General features: G+C 37.5%; 1 protein-coding gene across 1 annotated transcript in view; it reads left to right on the forward strand.

Moving 5' to 3' along the window:
- The window catches only part of LSM14A (LSM14A mRNA processing body assembly factor), a gene marked incomplete at its 5' end in the record, with an annotated part of 52,869 nt that extends 35,514 nt beyond the window's left edge, over window positions 1–17,355 (forward strand). Inside the window, 6 exons of the mRNA XM_029924263.1 lie at window positions 4,559–4,735; window positions 5,021–5,086; window positions 7,910–8,092; window positions 8,197–8,368; window positions 9,725–9,956; window positions 16,264–17,355. Coding sequence (XP_029780123.1) covers window positions 4,559–4,735; window positions 5,021–5,086; window positions 7,910–8,092; window positions 8,197–8,368; window positions 9,725–9,956; window positions 16,264–16,287 — 854 coding nt within the window. The remainder of the gene's footprint in view (window positions 1–4,558; window positions 4,736–5,020; window positions 5,087–7,909; window positions 8,093–8,196; window positions 8,369–9,724; window positions 9,957–16,263) is intronic.
- Window positions 17,356–17,865: the final 510 nt, after the last annotated feature.

Here is a 17,865-nt window from a genome sequence, read left to right on the forward strand (position 1 = left end):
AAATAGCTTAAAAAAAAAAGCAAGCTTTGCTTTCTGCTGTTGGGTCTTTTCCTAGCATTCTCACAGGATCTCGCAGTGGTTCTCAGTGTGGACCACCCACAACCAAATCATCTGATGTGCTTCTTAAAGATGTAGATCCTAAGGGGCGCCTGGGTAGCCCCATGTTGGGCTGTGCACTGGCAGCATGAAGCCTGCTTGGGATTCTCTCTCTCTCTCTCTCTCTCTCTCTCTCTCTCTCTCTCTCTCTCTCTCGCCCCCTCTCTCCCCCTCTGTCCCCTCTCCTCTCATCTCCCCCTCTCTGTGTCTCTCCCCCTCTCCCCCCATCCTCTGCCCATGTTCGTGTGTACTCATTCTCTATAAATAAGTAAGCAAATAAATTTTTAAAAATTTTAAAGTTTAGATCATGAAAAAAAAAGAAAGAGAAAATAACTCTAGAAAGTATATGTAGATCCTGAAAGCTGCTATATCAGACTCCTTGGAATTTGGGGATGTGCATTCTAATTAGCTTCTTAAAGGATCCTTTAATTTTTTTAATCTGTTTTTCTACCAGTCAGTCTTACAGTCTTTGGTGGTCCCAAGATTCTGTATCTATTTTTTTATCTGTAGCTAACATGGTTGTTTTTAAGAATTCTTTCTTAGATAAAATACTTCATGTTTTTAAGCATTAGTTTTCTAAACTATAAAATGGGACTTTAGGAGGCACCTGGCTGGCTCTGTCAGTAGAGGATGCAACTCTATATCTCTAGGTTGTGAATTCAAGCCCCATATTGGGTATAGACATTAGTTACTTTAAAATCTTTAAAGTTTTTTAAATGTTTTATTTATTTTTGATACAGAGCGTGAAAGGGGGAGGGGCAGAGAGAGAAGGAGACACAAAACCTGAAGCATGCCCCAGGCTCTGAGCTAGCTGTCAGCACAGAGCCCGCCGCGGGGCTTGAACCCACGAACGTGAGACCTGACCTGAGCCGAAGTCAGAGGCTTAACCAACTGAGCCACCCGGTGCCCCAAAAATAAAATCTTTAAAAAAAAGTTAAAATGGGGGGCACCCAGGTGGCTCAGACCATTAAGTGTCTGACTCTTGATTTTAGCTCAAGTCATGATCTTGCAGTTTGTGGGTTTGATCCCACTTCAGGCTCCTGTGATGACAGTGCAGAGCCTGTTTAGGACTCCCTCTCTGTCCCTCCCCCATTCACTCTCTCTCTCAAAAATAAATAAACTTTAGGGGCGCCTGGGTGGCTCAGTCGGTTAAGCCTCCGACTTTGGCTCAGGTCAGATCTCAAGTTCGTGGGTTCGAGCCCCGCGTCAGGCTCTGTGCTGACAGCTAGCTCAGAGCCTGGAGCCTGTTTCCGGTTCTGTGGCTCCGCTCTCTACCCCTCCCCCTCTCATGCTCTGTCTCTCTCTGTATCAAAAATAAATAAAACATTTAAAATAAATAAATAAATAAATAAACTTTAAAAAAAATAAAATTGACTTTATTGTTAACTAACACTTACTGCAAGAATTACATTTCTTAAAATGTGTGCAGTGCCCTTAGCATAGTGCCAAACACATAGTGTTTAGTTGATGTTAGATACCTTAATCAATAGTGAAGCACTTATTAAAATCATAAGTAAGGAAGCCGTTATCACTGCTACTCAGCATTATTCTAGAATTTTTAGCCAAATCAGGAACACATGAAAAAGAAATACGAAGTATAAATAATTAGAATTAGTATTATTTGCCAGTGCTGTGATTTTGTACTTGGAATTGAGAATTCACTGAAAAACGTAGAACTAATAAAGGACTAAACAGAGGTGAGCGGTAAAGTCACACATATTAACCAACATGGTCCTAAAACCTAACCCACTGATTACTTAATGGAGATAAAAGATGTTCACAATAATGAGAAATAAAAATTATATATAAAATACATAATAAGAAATATGGCCAACTTTTTTAGAAAATACAAAATGTACATATAATTGAAGAAACAGATGTTATTCCTAAATAGAAAGATTTTGTATTAGAAAGACTTTATGTCTCATAGTAATTACATTTTACTATACTTTTAATAAATCCAAACGGAATACTAGGAGAACTTAATAAAACATACGCAGTCTTAAAAATAAGCGTGGAAGTATAGTTAGACATATTTTTAGAATAAAAGTAATGACATGGGCCTACCTTCTTGATAATAATACACATAAAATAAAGCAATGCAGGAATAAAAGAAATAGTTCCAAATATTGGGGCGCCTGAGTGGCTCAGTTGGGCATCCGACTTCTGCTCAGGTCATGGTCTCACAGTTTATGGGTTCAAGCTCTGCGTTGGACTCTGTGGTGAGTGTTCAGAGCCTGGAGCCTGCTTCAGATTCTGTGTCTACCTTTCTCTTGGCCCATCCCCCACTCATGCATGATCTGTGTGTCTCTCTTTCTCACAAAAAAAGGAATAAACACTAAAGAAAGAAAGAAAAACAGTTCCAAATATAAATAAGTGATTAGCATATGATAAAAATATTTTTAAATTAGTAGAGGAAAACTGGCTATCCAGTAAGTGATATTGGGACAGACAACTGCCTGATCATTTGGGATAAATAAATCTAGATTCTTTTCTTCATACTTAGAAAATAAATTTTAGGGATGCCTGGGTGGCTCAGTCGGTTAAGCCTCCGACTTCGGCTCAGGTCAGATCTCACACTCGTGGGTTCGAGCCCCGCGTCAGGCTCTGTGCTGACAGCTAGCTCAGGGCCTGGAGCCTGCTTCCAGTTCTGTGTCTCCTTCTCTCTCTGCCCCTCCCCCTCTCATGCTCTGTCTCTCTGTATCAAAAATAAATAAAACATTAAAAAAAAAAGAAAAAAAAAGAAAAGAAAATTTAAATAGATTAATATATTTTACAATTTTTTCAAGTACATATTTATTAGAAGAGAGGGATATATTTCCATAAAGCGATGATGGAGAAAGCCTGGGACTCTGCATTTAATACGTTTCATCAGTTAAAACTTATAAATTTTACAAAATTAAAATACCTAGAGTTTTCTTTGAACTGATAAGAATGTGAAGCTAGGTTAGGGGAGTATGTCTTTACTCTGTTAAAACCAGCTTTTCCTAATGGTATGCCCAACATTACCTGTTTTTCCCTCTGATAACGAAATTGCTCCTGTGACTAGAAGACTTCAGTTACAGACATTTTTACAGTACACACCAAACGAGTTCTTGCTTGCTCTGATTGCCCCTTCATGTGTGGTTCTGTAACACTTGTGAGTCACAGGGGCTTTTCTTAAAAGCCTTGATGGGACGAGTTTTCTGTATTTATAAGATTATTTAATTTAATAATTATAAAATTTACCAATAGGCTTTTTTAAAAATTTAGCACTTGTTTTATAAATAAAGCTCTTTATAAGGTGATTAGTGATTATAGAATGTTTTCTCATAGGCCAAAACTTAGACTGCCAGGATATCCCATTATAATCAGTGGAAACATTGTACTGTTCCTCTTAATCGTAGAGTAAACTTTGGCATTAATGGCTAGAAATGGTGATACACATTTATAATTACCATAGATTAACCATAAAGTTTAGACAACCATAAACTTGGGAAGTATTACTAATAAACGGTCCCTGAAGTATGTGGTACACAGTAACCAATGCATTGTCAGCCCTCACCAGTTTACTAGTGGTTGGAGCCTGTGCAGATATGCACGGGTGGGTAGTAACATTTGCAGCATAGTTGGAATTTTTTTTACATGAAATGAACATAATTTCCTTAAAACATTTTGGTGTAATATCATGGGAAATGAGAGCACCTGGAGCTTTATAGAAAGAGATTTATAGAAAACATAGGGACAAAAAAGCATGACGAAGCATCTGATGTTACATTCTTCTGTTCATACTATGATCAGGCTCTGGCCTCGTAAAAGGAAGAATGGAATTTGTTAGTATAAAACCCATATTAAAGAAAAACTTCCAAGAGATCTTTCAAATGGCCAGAAATGAATACAGCTGCTATGTAATTATCTGAAGGTTGTATTTGTTGCTGACCTCTCAGTATTGATGTATAATTTCCCAAGCCCCTAAAGTACTGGAGGACTTCACCTCTCTAACTTTCTAATTCTTTACTTCCTTTATAATGGATTGTAACAGAGATGTAATACCTTAGGTTACAGCCTTTGGAAATAATGGCTGAAGTGTCCGTATAATCTTGTGTGGGGAAAGCCTGCATCTGACCTGCCTACAACATGATCTTTGATAATATTCCTCAAAAATCTTGCCCAGGCAGCAATTTTTTTAAAAAACTTACTTAAATCTTATTCCACCATTTAAAATACAGATAAAGTTCCAAAGGTTGGTTGGTTGGTTGGTTGGGGTTTTGGTGTTGGTTTTTTTCCTCAACATTTCTTTACTAGCCTAGTGACCAGCCCACGAAAGTAACCAGTTTTAAATTCTGGTCTAATAAGGTGAATTCAGATTTGTGAAGATTTAAATTGGTAGAAATAAAACTGAAGACATTTTTTTTTTGAGGGTCTAGATTATTTTGAAATCCCCAAGGATAGGGTAGTCTCTTATCTTTTGGTTACGTTTTAGGTCGTTCAAGCCCTCAGTTAGACCCTTTGAGAAAAAGCCCAACCATGGAACAAGCAGTACAGACCGCCTCGGCCCACTTACCTGCTCCAGCACCTGTTGGGAGGAGGAGCCCTGTATCAACCAGGCCTTTACCATCTACCAGCCAAAAAGCAATAGAGAATCAAGAGCACAGGCGAGGTAGAACTTTAGCTATTTACTATTCATTAATTGACTGATCAACATTTTCCATTCACCTTATTTTTCATTAAAAAGATTTACTATATACGAATGATCCTAGAAGATTTAAACTGAACTTGGTAGAATGTTCAGTCTTTCAAATTGGACTCAAAGTAGTGATGGTGGTGGGGGTATAGATTTATTGCTTTTGTTTGGGGTTTCTTTGTTTTTCCCACATTTGAACCTTAACAGAAATTTTTGATTTTGTGTCCTGAGCTGATTTGTGACTTTGTATATCTTTTGTAGCTGAAGTACACAAAGTTTCAAGACCAGAAAATGAGCAACTCAGAAACGACAGCAAGAGACAAATAGGTAAATTACTTTATTCTGAAAGCCATATTCTGTGCTGCTTAATTAGAAGGAACATTTGATGCATAATTACTACTTAAAAATGAAAGCCTGGAGTTGGTGACTATAAAGGAGTAGCACTGGGACGTTTTATTGGGGTGACAGAACATTTCTTTATTTCGATTATGGTAGTAGTTGTGTAGATGTATACATGTTGCAAAATGTTACAGAATTATACATAAAGATACACCAAAAAATGAGTATGCACAAAAAATTGTTGAAATCGGAGTGAGATTTATAGTGTAGTTATATTGTGCGAGAGTTAGTTTCCTGGTTTTAGTAAGGTACCTAGTTCCATAAGATTTTACCATTAGATAGGAAACTAGGTAATGAGCAGAGAGGATTACTCTGTACGATATTTTCAACTTTTTTGTGTCTAATTGTTTTAAATTAAAAAAATTTTTTTAATGACCATTATATTTCTGGGATGAACTCGATGGTAGGCAGTTGTCTTTCAATATATTTCAATTTTTCTGCCAGTAAGATTTGTATACTTATATTTACATTTTGCGTGCTTTCCTCTTTTGTACTCGAGTATTCTTTTTTTCTACATTTTTGTGTCAGTTTCACATTAGTATTATAAAATTGTTCTCAATGTTTTCTTTGCTTTTAGAAGTGGAATTATCTGTACCTGAAGATTTGATGTCTTCTTAATATAATTAATTAAGCCCTGAGCTTTTTTTTTTCCCCCTATAAGTAATTGAACAAGGGATACCAGGGTGGCTCAGTTGGCTGAGCATCCGATTTCAGTTCAGGCCCTGATCTCACAGGTCATGGGTTCAGGCCCTGCAACAGGCTCTGTGCTGACAGCTCGGAGCCTGGCGCTCACTTTGGTTTCTGTGTCTGCCTCTCTCTCTGCTCCTTTCTCACTCACGCTCTTTCTCTCTCTCTCTCTCTCTCTCTCTCTCTCTCTCTCTCTCTCTCAAAAATAAACATTAAAAACATTTAAAAAATTTTTTCACAAGTAAATCTATATGATTTTTGGGTTTTTTTTAAATAGTTTATTACCAAGTTGGTTTCCATATAACACTCAGTGCTCTTCCCCACAAGTGCCCCTCTCTGTAACCATCATCCCCCTTTCCCTTCCCCCCTCCCTCTTCAGCCCTCAGTTTTTCAGTATTCAAGAGTCTCTCGTGATTTGCCTCCTTCCCTCTTTCATGAATTTTGAATTAATATGATTGTACACTTCTATTTTGTAATCTATAACATTTATCCCCAGATTCATTTGTTTTATTAATACCTTCAAATATATTATTAGAGGATAAGTTATTACTTTAAACGTCCAAATTATAAAACAAAAGACAAGTTGTAATCTTATTTAGATAATAATGAGAAAGTGATTTTTCACTTAATTTCACAAAACATATCCTGTATTTCTACAGAAGTTTTGGTTTGATTTACTACATTTCTTTTTTTTTTTTGAAAAAGAACTTCTCTCTCAAAATAAGATAATTGCCGGGGTGTGACTTCAGCTCAGGTCATAATCTCATGGTCTGTGAGTTTGAGCCCTGTGTCGGGCTCTGCACTGACAATGCAGGGCCTGCTTGGGATTCTCACTCGTGTGTTTCTCCCACACAAATAAATAAATCTAGATAAATAAATAATAAAAGAATAAGATAATTGCCATGCTACCATCATTTAAGAATTATATAAAGTAATGACCTTTTACTGCCCTAAATTCATCCCTCAAAGGTTCATTAACAGAACAATGAATATTCTTTCAGATTGTTTTTCTTATGGTTTCACAGACTATACTTAAACTTTTTTTTTTTTTTTTTAAGACGGAAAAATTGTGCTGCACTTAACTTCCTGGCCACACCAAGCCTTACTTGTGGCCAAGGTGTTTATAATTGAAGTTGAGTGTTTTAAACATCCTGCTTATCTAGATTTAAGTGTCTGGATTCAGTGTGCTGCTGTGGGTTTTTGTGGTTAGTTTTCTCGAACATGGGCCATTTGCCAAACTTCTGCAAACCGTGATCACAACCTGTTACTGTGCAGCCACTTTCTGATCTTTGTCACTGTTAAACATTCCACATAACTACAGTCACTCAATTCATACTGCTTTGTGCTCTGTTTCTGTTACCTCACATTAATTACTGCTCCATATTTCTCTTTTATTTTCTTAACTCTTCATCTTGTCTTGTATATTTGGGTTCAACTTTTTACTGTGATTTATGCTACTTTGGTATTTCTTTATCATGTCATAAGTCCTGTTCTCTAGTATAGTAGAGAAGGAATAGGTACTAGAAGACTTAAATAGTATGAAGTCATTTAGAGGGAGACAAGAAAGGTGAAAGAGGACGTGGTTGGGGTGGTGGAGACCTGGTGCTTCTTTTGTGTTATCTGTGATGTGGAAAGAATACCTCCTACCTTGCTATTTGTGTTTATTAATGTTCATTTATTTTTCTTATTATAAACCTGGATTCTTATGATCTTTCATAAAAGACTTCCTAAGTTTTGAGAACTCACTATACACATTGTAGGAATTAAAACTATAAGCAGAGCAAAGCCCTTCTCAAGGAGCAGAGTGATTTGGTACAGAAGCCTCCAAAATTGGTTGTACATTCTGTGAATAACATATGTGTGTGGACCCCATAAAAATAAATTTCATGTGTGCAGTTCTCAGCCTATTATATATTTTTAGTCAAATTCCTTCTTTTAACATAAAAACTACAAATACAGTGGTATATATAGAGACTTGTAAGCATTTTTGTTGTTGACCATTTAATGAAGACCACAATAATAGCTTCTGTCCTAACTCAGCTTATTCTTTCTTTATCGACCTAGTTCCAGGTGCTCCTTCAGCTCCAAGAAGAGGACGTGGGGGTCATCGAGGTGGCAGGGGACGATTTGGTATTCGACGAGATGGTCCGATGAAATTTGAGAAAGACTTTGACTTTGAAAGTGCAAATGCACAATTTAACAAGGAGGAAATTGACAGAGAGTTTCATAATAAACTTAAATTGAAAGGTGAGTTTTCATTTTTCTATTCAGAAAATGTTCTGATTTTACTTGTGAATTATGGGTGTTTAATATAAGTCTTGACTTTCTGGTATGTGCTTGTTTTTCATTAGAAGATAAACTTGAGAAGCAGGAAAAGCCTGTAAATGGTGAAGATAAAGGAGACTCAGGAGTTGATACCCAAAACAGTGAAGGAAATGCAGATGAAGAAGACCCACTTGGACCTAATTGCTATTATGATAAAACCAAATCCTTCTTTGATAATATTTCTTGTGATGATAATAGGTACAGTCTTTTAAGATGCTCTTATGTTCTTAGGTTGAAATATGAAATATTAGAAATTCACAAACTTTAATGAATACTTAAAAATACCTAATGACTGCAATATTTAATGTTTTATTTTGCTAGAAGAAAATAATCCATACTAGAATTTTCAGTACTATTACTCCTTGTGAATAAGAAATAACCATATACTTTTGTTTAGGGATGCATTCATATTTGAAAATTAGTCATTTAACTGAAAGCATTTATCTAACCTCTAAGTAAGACTTTGTACTTTATTCCTCTTCAGTGTAGTTCAAATGAAGTCAGGGCCAAAAGTGCTAATGTTACTTTGAAGTTTGCTGATACAGTAAAACTTTGTCATATCACCGCAAATGTGGATCCAGAAAATTGCCCAGTTAATTAAAGGATCCAGCATCACGAGTTCCAGAGTTTCTGCTGCCCAAGCCACATTTTTGTTCTGGCTGTGGTTTGGTGCCACCTAGTGGCAGTTGTCTGCTTTATTATAAACATGGATGGGGATGTTGTGATCAAAGTCCTGCAATTATCTGGGCTGTAGCAATTTACTGCAGCAGCGGTAGCAATTTAAAAAACTTTTTATGTGTTATTTATTTTGAGAGAGAAACAGAGATCCAGCATAAGCAGGGGAGGGAGAGGGAGAATCCCAAGCAAGTTCCACACTGTCAGAGCAGAGCCTGATGCTGGGGTTTATCCCACAAACCACAGGGTCATGACCTGAGCTGAGACCAAGACAACTTAACTGACTGAGCCACCCAGGCACCCCAGCAGCAGTAGCAACTTAAACACTTGCTTCAAAACCAGGTCCAGGGATTGAGCCAGGAGAATACTAGGAACTCAGGGACTTAGCTTCCTTCTTCCAGCTTCCTGAGACAGAGTTCCCTTTCCTGGCTTTGCCTTGAGTGGAGTTAGTTGCCAATCCTATATTTGAATTCCCATTATATTGGGAAATATTATTATGTTTTTTTATCTATTTGATAAAAAACTAATATCAGTCATATTTGCACATGAAGTTTAAGAGAATATTGTGAGAGCATATTGCCATAGCTTGTGATGACCTAGATAAGGTGCTTGTTTTTTTACTTTTATTTTTTAAATGTTTATTTTTGAGAGCGTGCGGGGGAGGGGCAGAGAGAAAAGGAGACAGAATCCTAAGAAAAGCAGACAGAATCCTAAGCAGGCTCTGCACCATCAGCACAGATAAGGTGCTTATTTTTATTTGATCTTTAGGAATTACTTATCCTTAATTTGGGAATTAGTATCACATAGTTTTGTGGAAAATGTTCTTAAAACTTGATACACTAGAGTTTTGTTTTTGTTTTTTTTGTTTTTTTTAAGCAGAGAACGGAGACCAACCTGGGCTGAGGAAAGAAGATTAAATGCCGAAACATTTGGAATTCCGCTTCGTCCAAACCGTGGCCGTGGTGGTTACAGAGGCAGAGGAGGTCTTGGTTTCCGTGGTGGCCGAGGGCGTGGTGGTGGCAGAGGTGGCACCTTCACTACCCCTCGAGGATTTCGTGGTGGATTCAGAGGAGGTCGTGGGGGCAGAGAGTTTGCAGATTTCGAATACAGAGTAAGTAGTGTCTGCTTTGGGGTTGACATGCAGTTCTATGAAGTTTGGGATGTTTTTACTTTATATTGGGTGACTATTTTTAGGACATTGTATAACTTCCCTTTTGACTCTTCAGTGGGGGATTACGTTGTTTATATAATTATAAGGAACAGTAACTTCTTGGCTAATGAGTCCAAGTTTTTAACTGTTTTCAATTGAAGGAAGCAAAAGATAGAAATGAAATTAGGGTGAAGGGGTCTTTTTTATTATAGAACCATGGTTTTAGATTTCATGGGCTAGTAAAATCCCCCCCTCCCCAAAATAAAAAATAGAGATTGGCTTAGGGCTTTTTTCTTTCTTTCATATTTAATTTTTTTTTCTTTTTGGAAGCGTGGGGTGTTGCTAAAGAAATTATACGACGAAAAGACTATATAGTATCATCTTTATTTCATATTATAGAATATGCTTTAACACAGGAGAGTCTAGGAAGGACATATTCCAGAGTGGAAAGCATTCATAGCAGCCGACATTTATATAGAATTTTGCATGTATTAGGTGTTCTTAATGTTTTTCATGTATTAACTGACTTAAACCTCACATAGTACTATTCTTGTCACCATTATACAGATGAAGAAATAGCTATTGAGGTAATAAATACCTTGTCCAAGGTCAGCTAGTAAGTGATGCTATAGGGTCTCAAGCCTAGTAAGTTTGTTCCTGAGTCAGTACCATTAATTTAGTTTTGTGGAAAATTCAACCATGTTTTTCCTGGTTTTCTTATTTTAGTTTGGTCTTGAAAATACGGTCACATACTGGTATTTGTAAACTGTTGCTAGAAAACTGTATATCTCTGTATAGTGTGTTTATATGTATAATTAATTTATTTAAAGGAGTTTGTCAATTAAGTCAGTGTCACTTCCTAGTTTATTGATTTTTAGGGTTAGAGAGGAAGTTTATATAGTCACAGAAAGGATCAAAATCCCGTTGTAAAGAGATCTAAGAATTGCAAAGGGCAGCTGGAAACAAAAAGACCTCTGGCAGGAATTTCATTGTCCATTATTTGAAATGGACATTGTTGAGATCCTTCTTGAAGGATCAATGTTAGTGGCTTTTGGGTCTGGTCTGTTAACTTTGACACCTCTGATACTGTATCATCCAGCCAAGACTACTGAAAATTAGCCTCAATTCATTAGTTCAGACTCTCCGGCAGAGGTGGCCTGTAGTGCAGCTGCAGGACTTATAACCTGCAAATTGTCGTTTTCTCTGGGGAGACTATGTCGTAGGAGTTACAGAATGCCTTTTGCTTGTTCTTGTTACGGTTCTTGCCAGTGACCTTTTGCTTATAGAGGTAGGTAGCCTTTTCACAAATATTTGCCCTTAACCCCTCTGCAATATTTGACACTGATGACCACCAACCCAACATGGAATCTTTCTTCCTAGTTTTCTTTTTTTTAAAAAATACTGTTACCTGGGGTCTTTTTGTTTTGTTTTTTCTTTTTAAAAATAACACATATTCCAGGGCACCTAGCTGGTCGGTCAGTGGAGCATGAGTCTTGACCTCAGAGTCAAGAGTTTAAGCCCCACCTTGAATGTAGATGCAACCTTTTTTTTAAATCTTCTTAGGGGTGCCTGGGTGGCTCAGTCAGTTGGGTCTCCGACATCAGCTCAGGTCGTGATCTCACATTCGTGGGTTCGAGCCCTGCATCGGGCTCTGTGCTGACAGCTCAGAGCCTGGAGCCTACTTCCAATTCTGTACCTCTCTCTCTGCCCCTCCCCCTTGCATGCTCTGTCTCTCTCTGTATCAAAACAATAAATAAAACGTTAAGAAAAAATCTTTTTAAAAATATATTATTTTGCTTTTCACTATTTCAATATCTTAGAAAAGATTACGAGCATTGAAGCAGCTTTTCATTTTAAAATGGGATACAATGTAAAAAAATTTGTTAATGTTTATTTTTTGAGAAAGAGAGACAGGGGGATGGGGAGAGAGAGACACACACAAAATCTGAAATAGGCTCCAGGCTCTGAGCTGTCAGCACAGAGCCCTATGTGGGGTTCAAACTCATGAACCAGGAGATCATGACATGAGATGAAGTCATACACCTAACCAACTGAGCCACCCAGGCACTCAAGTGTAGCTATTACTTAAAAATAAAATATTTTAAAATAAAATCTTCAGAAAATAGTAACACATGTTCCTCACCATATCCAGGCATTTCATGATCTGACTGCTTCTCCAGGTCATAAGTACTGTACTGTCTCTGATCTTTTTTGCCAGTGGAACTCACCTTTTCTTTATTCACTCTGCTGTGGATATGTGGCCCTTCTTGCTCTGGTTCAGTGCCGAACTTACCCCTGTCTCAGGACCTTTTCACCTATTCCTTCTGCTCAGAATGTTCACTTTGCCCCTTGTGAGGCTTCATGCGCATGTTGGCACTCCTGCTTCCTCTCCCTTCTTTCTCTTTCCTCTCACTTGCACTTTCTTTCCTCCTTCCCTTTGTAAGTTTGTGGATTCCTAGCTTTTCATCGGTTTTTCACCTTGGACCTTCTTTACTTCCACCTACATTTCTCTATGTGCTCTATGTCCTGTGACCATCTTAACCTTCCTAGCCTTTCTATCATCTCGGCACAGACTCCTCCCAGTGTCTGCATTGGCTGATGGTGTGTCATTCTTTTCATCTCACAGGCAGTAGCCCGTGTTTGCATTACCACATTCATTCCCATGAGGTGTCCCTGCCAACTACCATAATAACGTGCTGATTGGTCTTCCAGCCTTCAGTCTCTCCTTTACCTCACTTCAGGCATGTCAGTTACCTGTTGAAGAACCTATGACACCTTCTTGTTGAAGACCACATTGAGTCAGCTTGGTCTGAAAAAAATGTATGTTAAAATTAAACTTGGATCCCAATGAGAATTTTAGTGATTGTTGTTAGTATGACCTCAGTTGAGTCATTAAACCTTTCAGGCCCTCAGCTTTCACATCTGTGGATAAAGAGTTACACAGTTTTATTTTATATATACCTTCTAAAGATCATTAAAGTTTCAGAGTTGGAAAACATTTGAGAGGTCTGAGCTCTTGGCCAAACCATAAGCCTGAAATATCCCTTTTAGGAGCTGGAAGCTTACTTTGTCTAAGAGCATTCATCTTACCTCAGGAATGGTCTTATTGTTAGAATTTCACAATGTGAGTGGAGATTTTTTTCCCTGTATCTTCATCCTATTAGTTTACCCTTGTAAACACACAGAAAAAAAAAAATATATATATATATATATATGCTCTTCATAATTTTGCAGGTGTTTGGAAAAAGCTGTCATTTTGTCTGTAAGATTGAACTACTGTTTCCCTTTATCTAAACAGTCATCAATAAACCTTTGATTAATTGCTGTGTGCATGGTACAGGCATTTATGAATTCAAACATTTTTTTGAAGTCCTGCCTCATTGTTCAGTCATTTTGAGCCTTCATTTAAAACCCTTGTCACATATATTGCAGAATTAGAATGCATTGTAGAAGTTCTCTCCATGAGTCTTTATCCACATTACTGTATCCTTGACAAATAGTCCAGCTTCTGCTTAAGTGTTTCAATGCATGTTAGGTTGACCGGACCCTAAGTATTGCCCTGATGGTAAGAAGGTTCTAATGTGACATTGTACTGCCTGCTCTTCTTACTCTGTGAGGATTCTACTGATATATCCAGCCCCATTTCTCTTTACCCTTTAAGCTGTCTGGTTCAAGCAATTTGACTCATGGTCATCACTTGTATACACTGTTCTTGATTCTAGCACTGACCTCATTCCTTGACCAAGTACATTGAATTCTTCATATATGCCTTGCACTATGCTGGATATTAGTGTAAGCAAAATAGATGCTGTCCCAACCTTCTTGGTGTTTTAGTCCAGTGTAGACATAGACACAGCTGAAAGTCAAGGGTTCCCTTTCACACCCTTCACAGTCTTGTCCAAAATTTGCTCTGTCTTTGGAAACTTCTCTTCCTTCCTCCACAGATGTCTTCCTTTTCTGACCTCTTGTGGTATCTGCTTTCATTGGCACACATTTTAACACACTCATGTTCCATATTTAATGTGTTTTGTTCTGCATCACCAGTAGATGGGAGTCTCTTGGCATTAGTGAATATGTATTTTACTTTCATTTCCACCAGTGGACATGGAACCATTGTGGGCTTAAAGTAAATGCTCAGCATGTTGATTAGGAATACACTAGTTCAGCCTTCAGTAAGGCAGAAGATCCATCAATGTGGCTAGCGCTTCACTGTCCATTCCAAGGTTGCATGACCCTTATGTCTGCCACTAGAGCACTGACTTTGTCTGCATTCTACGCCTTCTAAATCATATCACCTGGCACCTTTAAAGAGAGAAATAGTGATCACTATTACATAAAGGAGATTTACCTTCAAGAATTAAACTCTTTTCTAAAACAACATCTAATACTTCTCAGAAGTGGATGTCAGTAGCATTTGCAGCAGCCTTCTTGTAATGGGTTGGCTTTGTTCTTTGTCCTCTATTGGCATGAATCATTGCTTTTGAGGTGAGCATAAGCAAGTGGCTGTTTAATGAAAACATGGGCAAAGCAGAATTGTAGATTTGTAGAACTTCTTAAAAATATCAGCTGAACTTATAGTTCAGCTACCCCCTACCCCCAACAGATAGCTAGGAAACCAAGGACTCAGAGAGATTAACTCTCTTGATATGGGTACAAGCTAGTAAAGCCAAACCTTCCTCTCATTGACTTCTATCTGTTTTCCTCAAGGATAATATTAGAAACAAAAACTTGTGCTGAGCTTGGTCCTTTGATGCTTTATGGGGGTGGAGGGCAAGGAGAGGAGGTTGGGTGTAATAAGAATATAGTCCGCTCCAATTATGTGTGCTGCTGCTAAGGCGGTTAAGCCACCATGGCAGGGAAGACAAATTCCTTTCTGTTTGGGTTTTTTTTTCAGATAGGGTCCAGAGACTAAGAGGTAACCAAAATGACTCAGCATGGTACTCTCTCTCCCTTACCCCCTTTTATTTTCTCCCCTCCTTCCCTCCCTCTACTTCTCTGTATCCCCATCCTCCTCCTCCCTTCTCTTTCTCTCTCTATTTTGCTTTCTTGTTTTTTTTTTACCTTTCAGAAAACCACAGCTTTTGGACCCTAAAATAGGTCTGGATTGATCGTACAGCTTTCTGAAAGGTAAAAAAAAAAATGGGGGCATTTGAAGGTTGGTTTTTGGTGGGGTCAGTGGGGTGGGATTATCTTCGGTGTTTGTTTCTCTTTGAAGGAGAGAGAGACAGAGCGTGATCGGGGGAGGGGCAGAGAGAGAGGGAGACACAGAATCCGAAACAGGCTCCAAGCCCTGAGCAGTCAGCACAGAGCCCAATGCAGGACTCGAACCCATGAACCTCGAGATCATGACCTGAGCCAAAGTCGGACGCTCAACTGACTGAGCCACCCAGGCACCCCGGATTATCTTCAGTTTATTTTTTTCTGTACCAATTTACACCATGCCATATGTATTCCAGTTTAATGATATTGTACAAATGGTTTGGTACTGTATACACAGATAAAGTTAAGTCTTTAACATAGGAATTAATGTCTTTCTAACAGGATGAAAATCAGCAGTTAAAATCAGGGTATGTGGTAACAGCTAGTCCTGAAGAAAACAGGCTCTGATATTATGTACAGGACTTCAGATTAGGATTAGTCTCACTAGGAAGCTAGAGGCTCCCTGACATTTTTGTTTTTTCCCTGGTTACTTTTTTAAAATTACTCAGTCAACTTTTTGGTTTGCAGAACTTATTTGAAATTTAAAAGTTATCCTTTTAAAATGAATTTCTAAATCATTGCTTTCTCCTGGCATGAAACTTTGGAGAGAAATGTTATTTTGCGGTCTGGATATTTTATTGCTTAGTAAAGACATCAAAGACTTAGGGATTTTATGAATCTTTTTCCAGAGTATGTTGTCAGTTATATTCGATGAGCTTGGCTGTGTTGAAGATTTAAGTCCTATCATTGTGTTTAAAAGTCATTAGGATGCAACGAGTGATAGTGAGGTATGCTGTATCTCAGGGGGCCTTCTTGCTGGAGTGAGCCCACGCCGTGACTGCCTTAACTTCCACTGACTGGAAGATGCAGTTAAGAAATAATGGCTACTGCTGGGTGTGCGGAAGTTATAAAATGTTTTCTGGAAAGTAGTGAAATGGATTTATACACAAAAGGAAAAGGAGGGTATATTTAAAAGTAATGGGAAATTTACTTAAGTAAATTACAAAGATACTTACTAATAAACCAATAATGTGAAACATGAGCTAATTTTTTTTTCCCCCCGTTTTAGAAAGACAACAAAGTTGCTGCATAGTCTACAGACAAGTCTTTGAAAGCAGGTGAATTTCTAGCTCTTCCTGGTCCTGAGAATTGGTTTCAGTCTTGGAGAAGAATGAAGAGGTGAATCCGCTGTATATTTGTCACCAGCACTGGGTGTTTGTTTGTGTGTTTGTTTTTCTGCTTAATTTCAAAGATCCAATGCAGTTACCTTTGGGGAGAGGGGTAGGCTCATCTTAAAAAATGAGCATTAAATATATTTGGAATCGCAGAAGGTTAAGTAATTTCTTATGTATAGTTAAACTACAACAGTACTCCAGTGGGACTTACAGGTATTTTTTCATCACTGAAAGGATTTTTCTTATCACTAAATTGTATTTGGCAATGATTGTAAGTTGCCTGCTGATAGGGCCGTGATACTGTGTTTTGAGCCACAGGAGGGGGGTGTGTGTGTGTGTGTGTGTGTGTGTGTGTGTGTGGATGGGTGTGTGTCTTTCTTTCTTTCTTTTTGGAAATCTGTAATATCCCCTTTTGAGGTAGCTTATTTCGTCAATTAATTAGGGTGCTGGATGGTAGAGAATTTTGTCAGTCAACTATGTAAACACAGTAAATACTGTTTCTTAGGCAAAGGTAACTTTTTTATATAGTTGTAAAATTCCATTATATTCCATTGCCAAAGAAACATTAAGAACTTTGTATAGCTGTATAAAAAGCAACTAATTTTTTAAAGAATAAACATTTTAAAGTCAGCAAACATACTGTGTCCTTGCAGAAGTTGATGTGCTGAGGAGCAGAGCTATGGTTGGTGGGTCCTTTTTCATAGCTTTCCAGGCTTGAGATTTTTTATTTTGATTTTTTTTTTAATGTTTGGAACATAAATGAAGATTTGATACATTCTTCCATTACCTGAAAAGGATAAATTACTCCTACTCATTGTAAGAACTTCATTTTATAACAAATGGCATATCACAGGATTTGTCCAAATAATAAATATTTTCAGTATATGAATGTAAATAATCATAGATAAGAATGTACTTAGCTGTATTTTCAAATGAGCACCCTCCCCTTTTTTAAGACAATAAAACTGGGCATCAGTTAACCTATTCTTCCTGATATGCCTGGAATTTTGTTGTAATACCTTGATTCATTCCATTATATTTCATGAGGATTCAGAGTGCTAGAAATTATTTTGGCAACCTATAAGATACACTAACACTGGTCCTTGGGCCTGTGGCCCACAAAAGCCTCGGTAATAGAGTTTATTGCTAATTATAAATCACTAGTAAATGTTTTTGATATTTTAAGCTACAGTGGGAAAAAAAAATCTGGCCATTTTTGTGTTTTTATGAAGGCCATGGAATAAAGGGATCCAAAGATTTAAATATTTTTATCTATTTTGATTTTGGTAGCTTTCTCCTTAAAGTATTCAATAGTGATAAAGATGTGGGAAACTGCACTGTAGGATAATTGGAATATTTAAAGATGGTTGATATTTTTAATTTTATATCTTTTGTATAGCTCTACATGGAAATGTTTTGTAATTGGTTTCATTACTAAGGTCCAGTTTTTGGCAGCCATAGTTTAGATAATATTGCTTAATACTGTTTGCTTGCAT

Source organism: Suricata suricatta, chromosome 16 (assembly GCF_006229205.1).
Source record: "Suricata suricatta isolate VVHF042 chromosome 16, meerkat_22Aug2017_6uvM2_HiC, whole genome shotgun sequence".
In the NCBI taxonomy this organism is placed as follows: Eukaryota; Metazoa; Chordata; class Mammalia; order Carnivora; family Herpestidae; genus Suricata; species Suricata suricatta.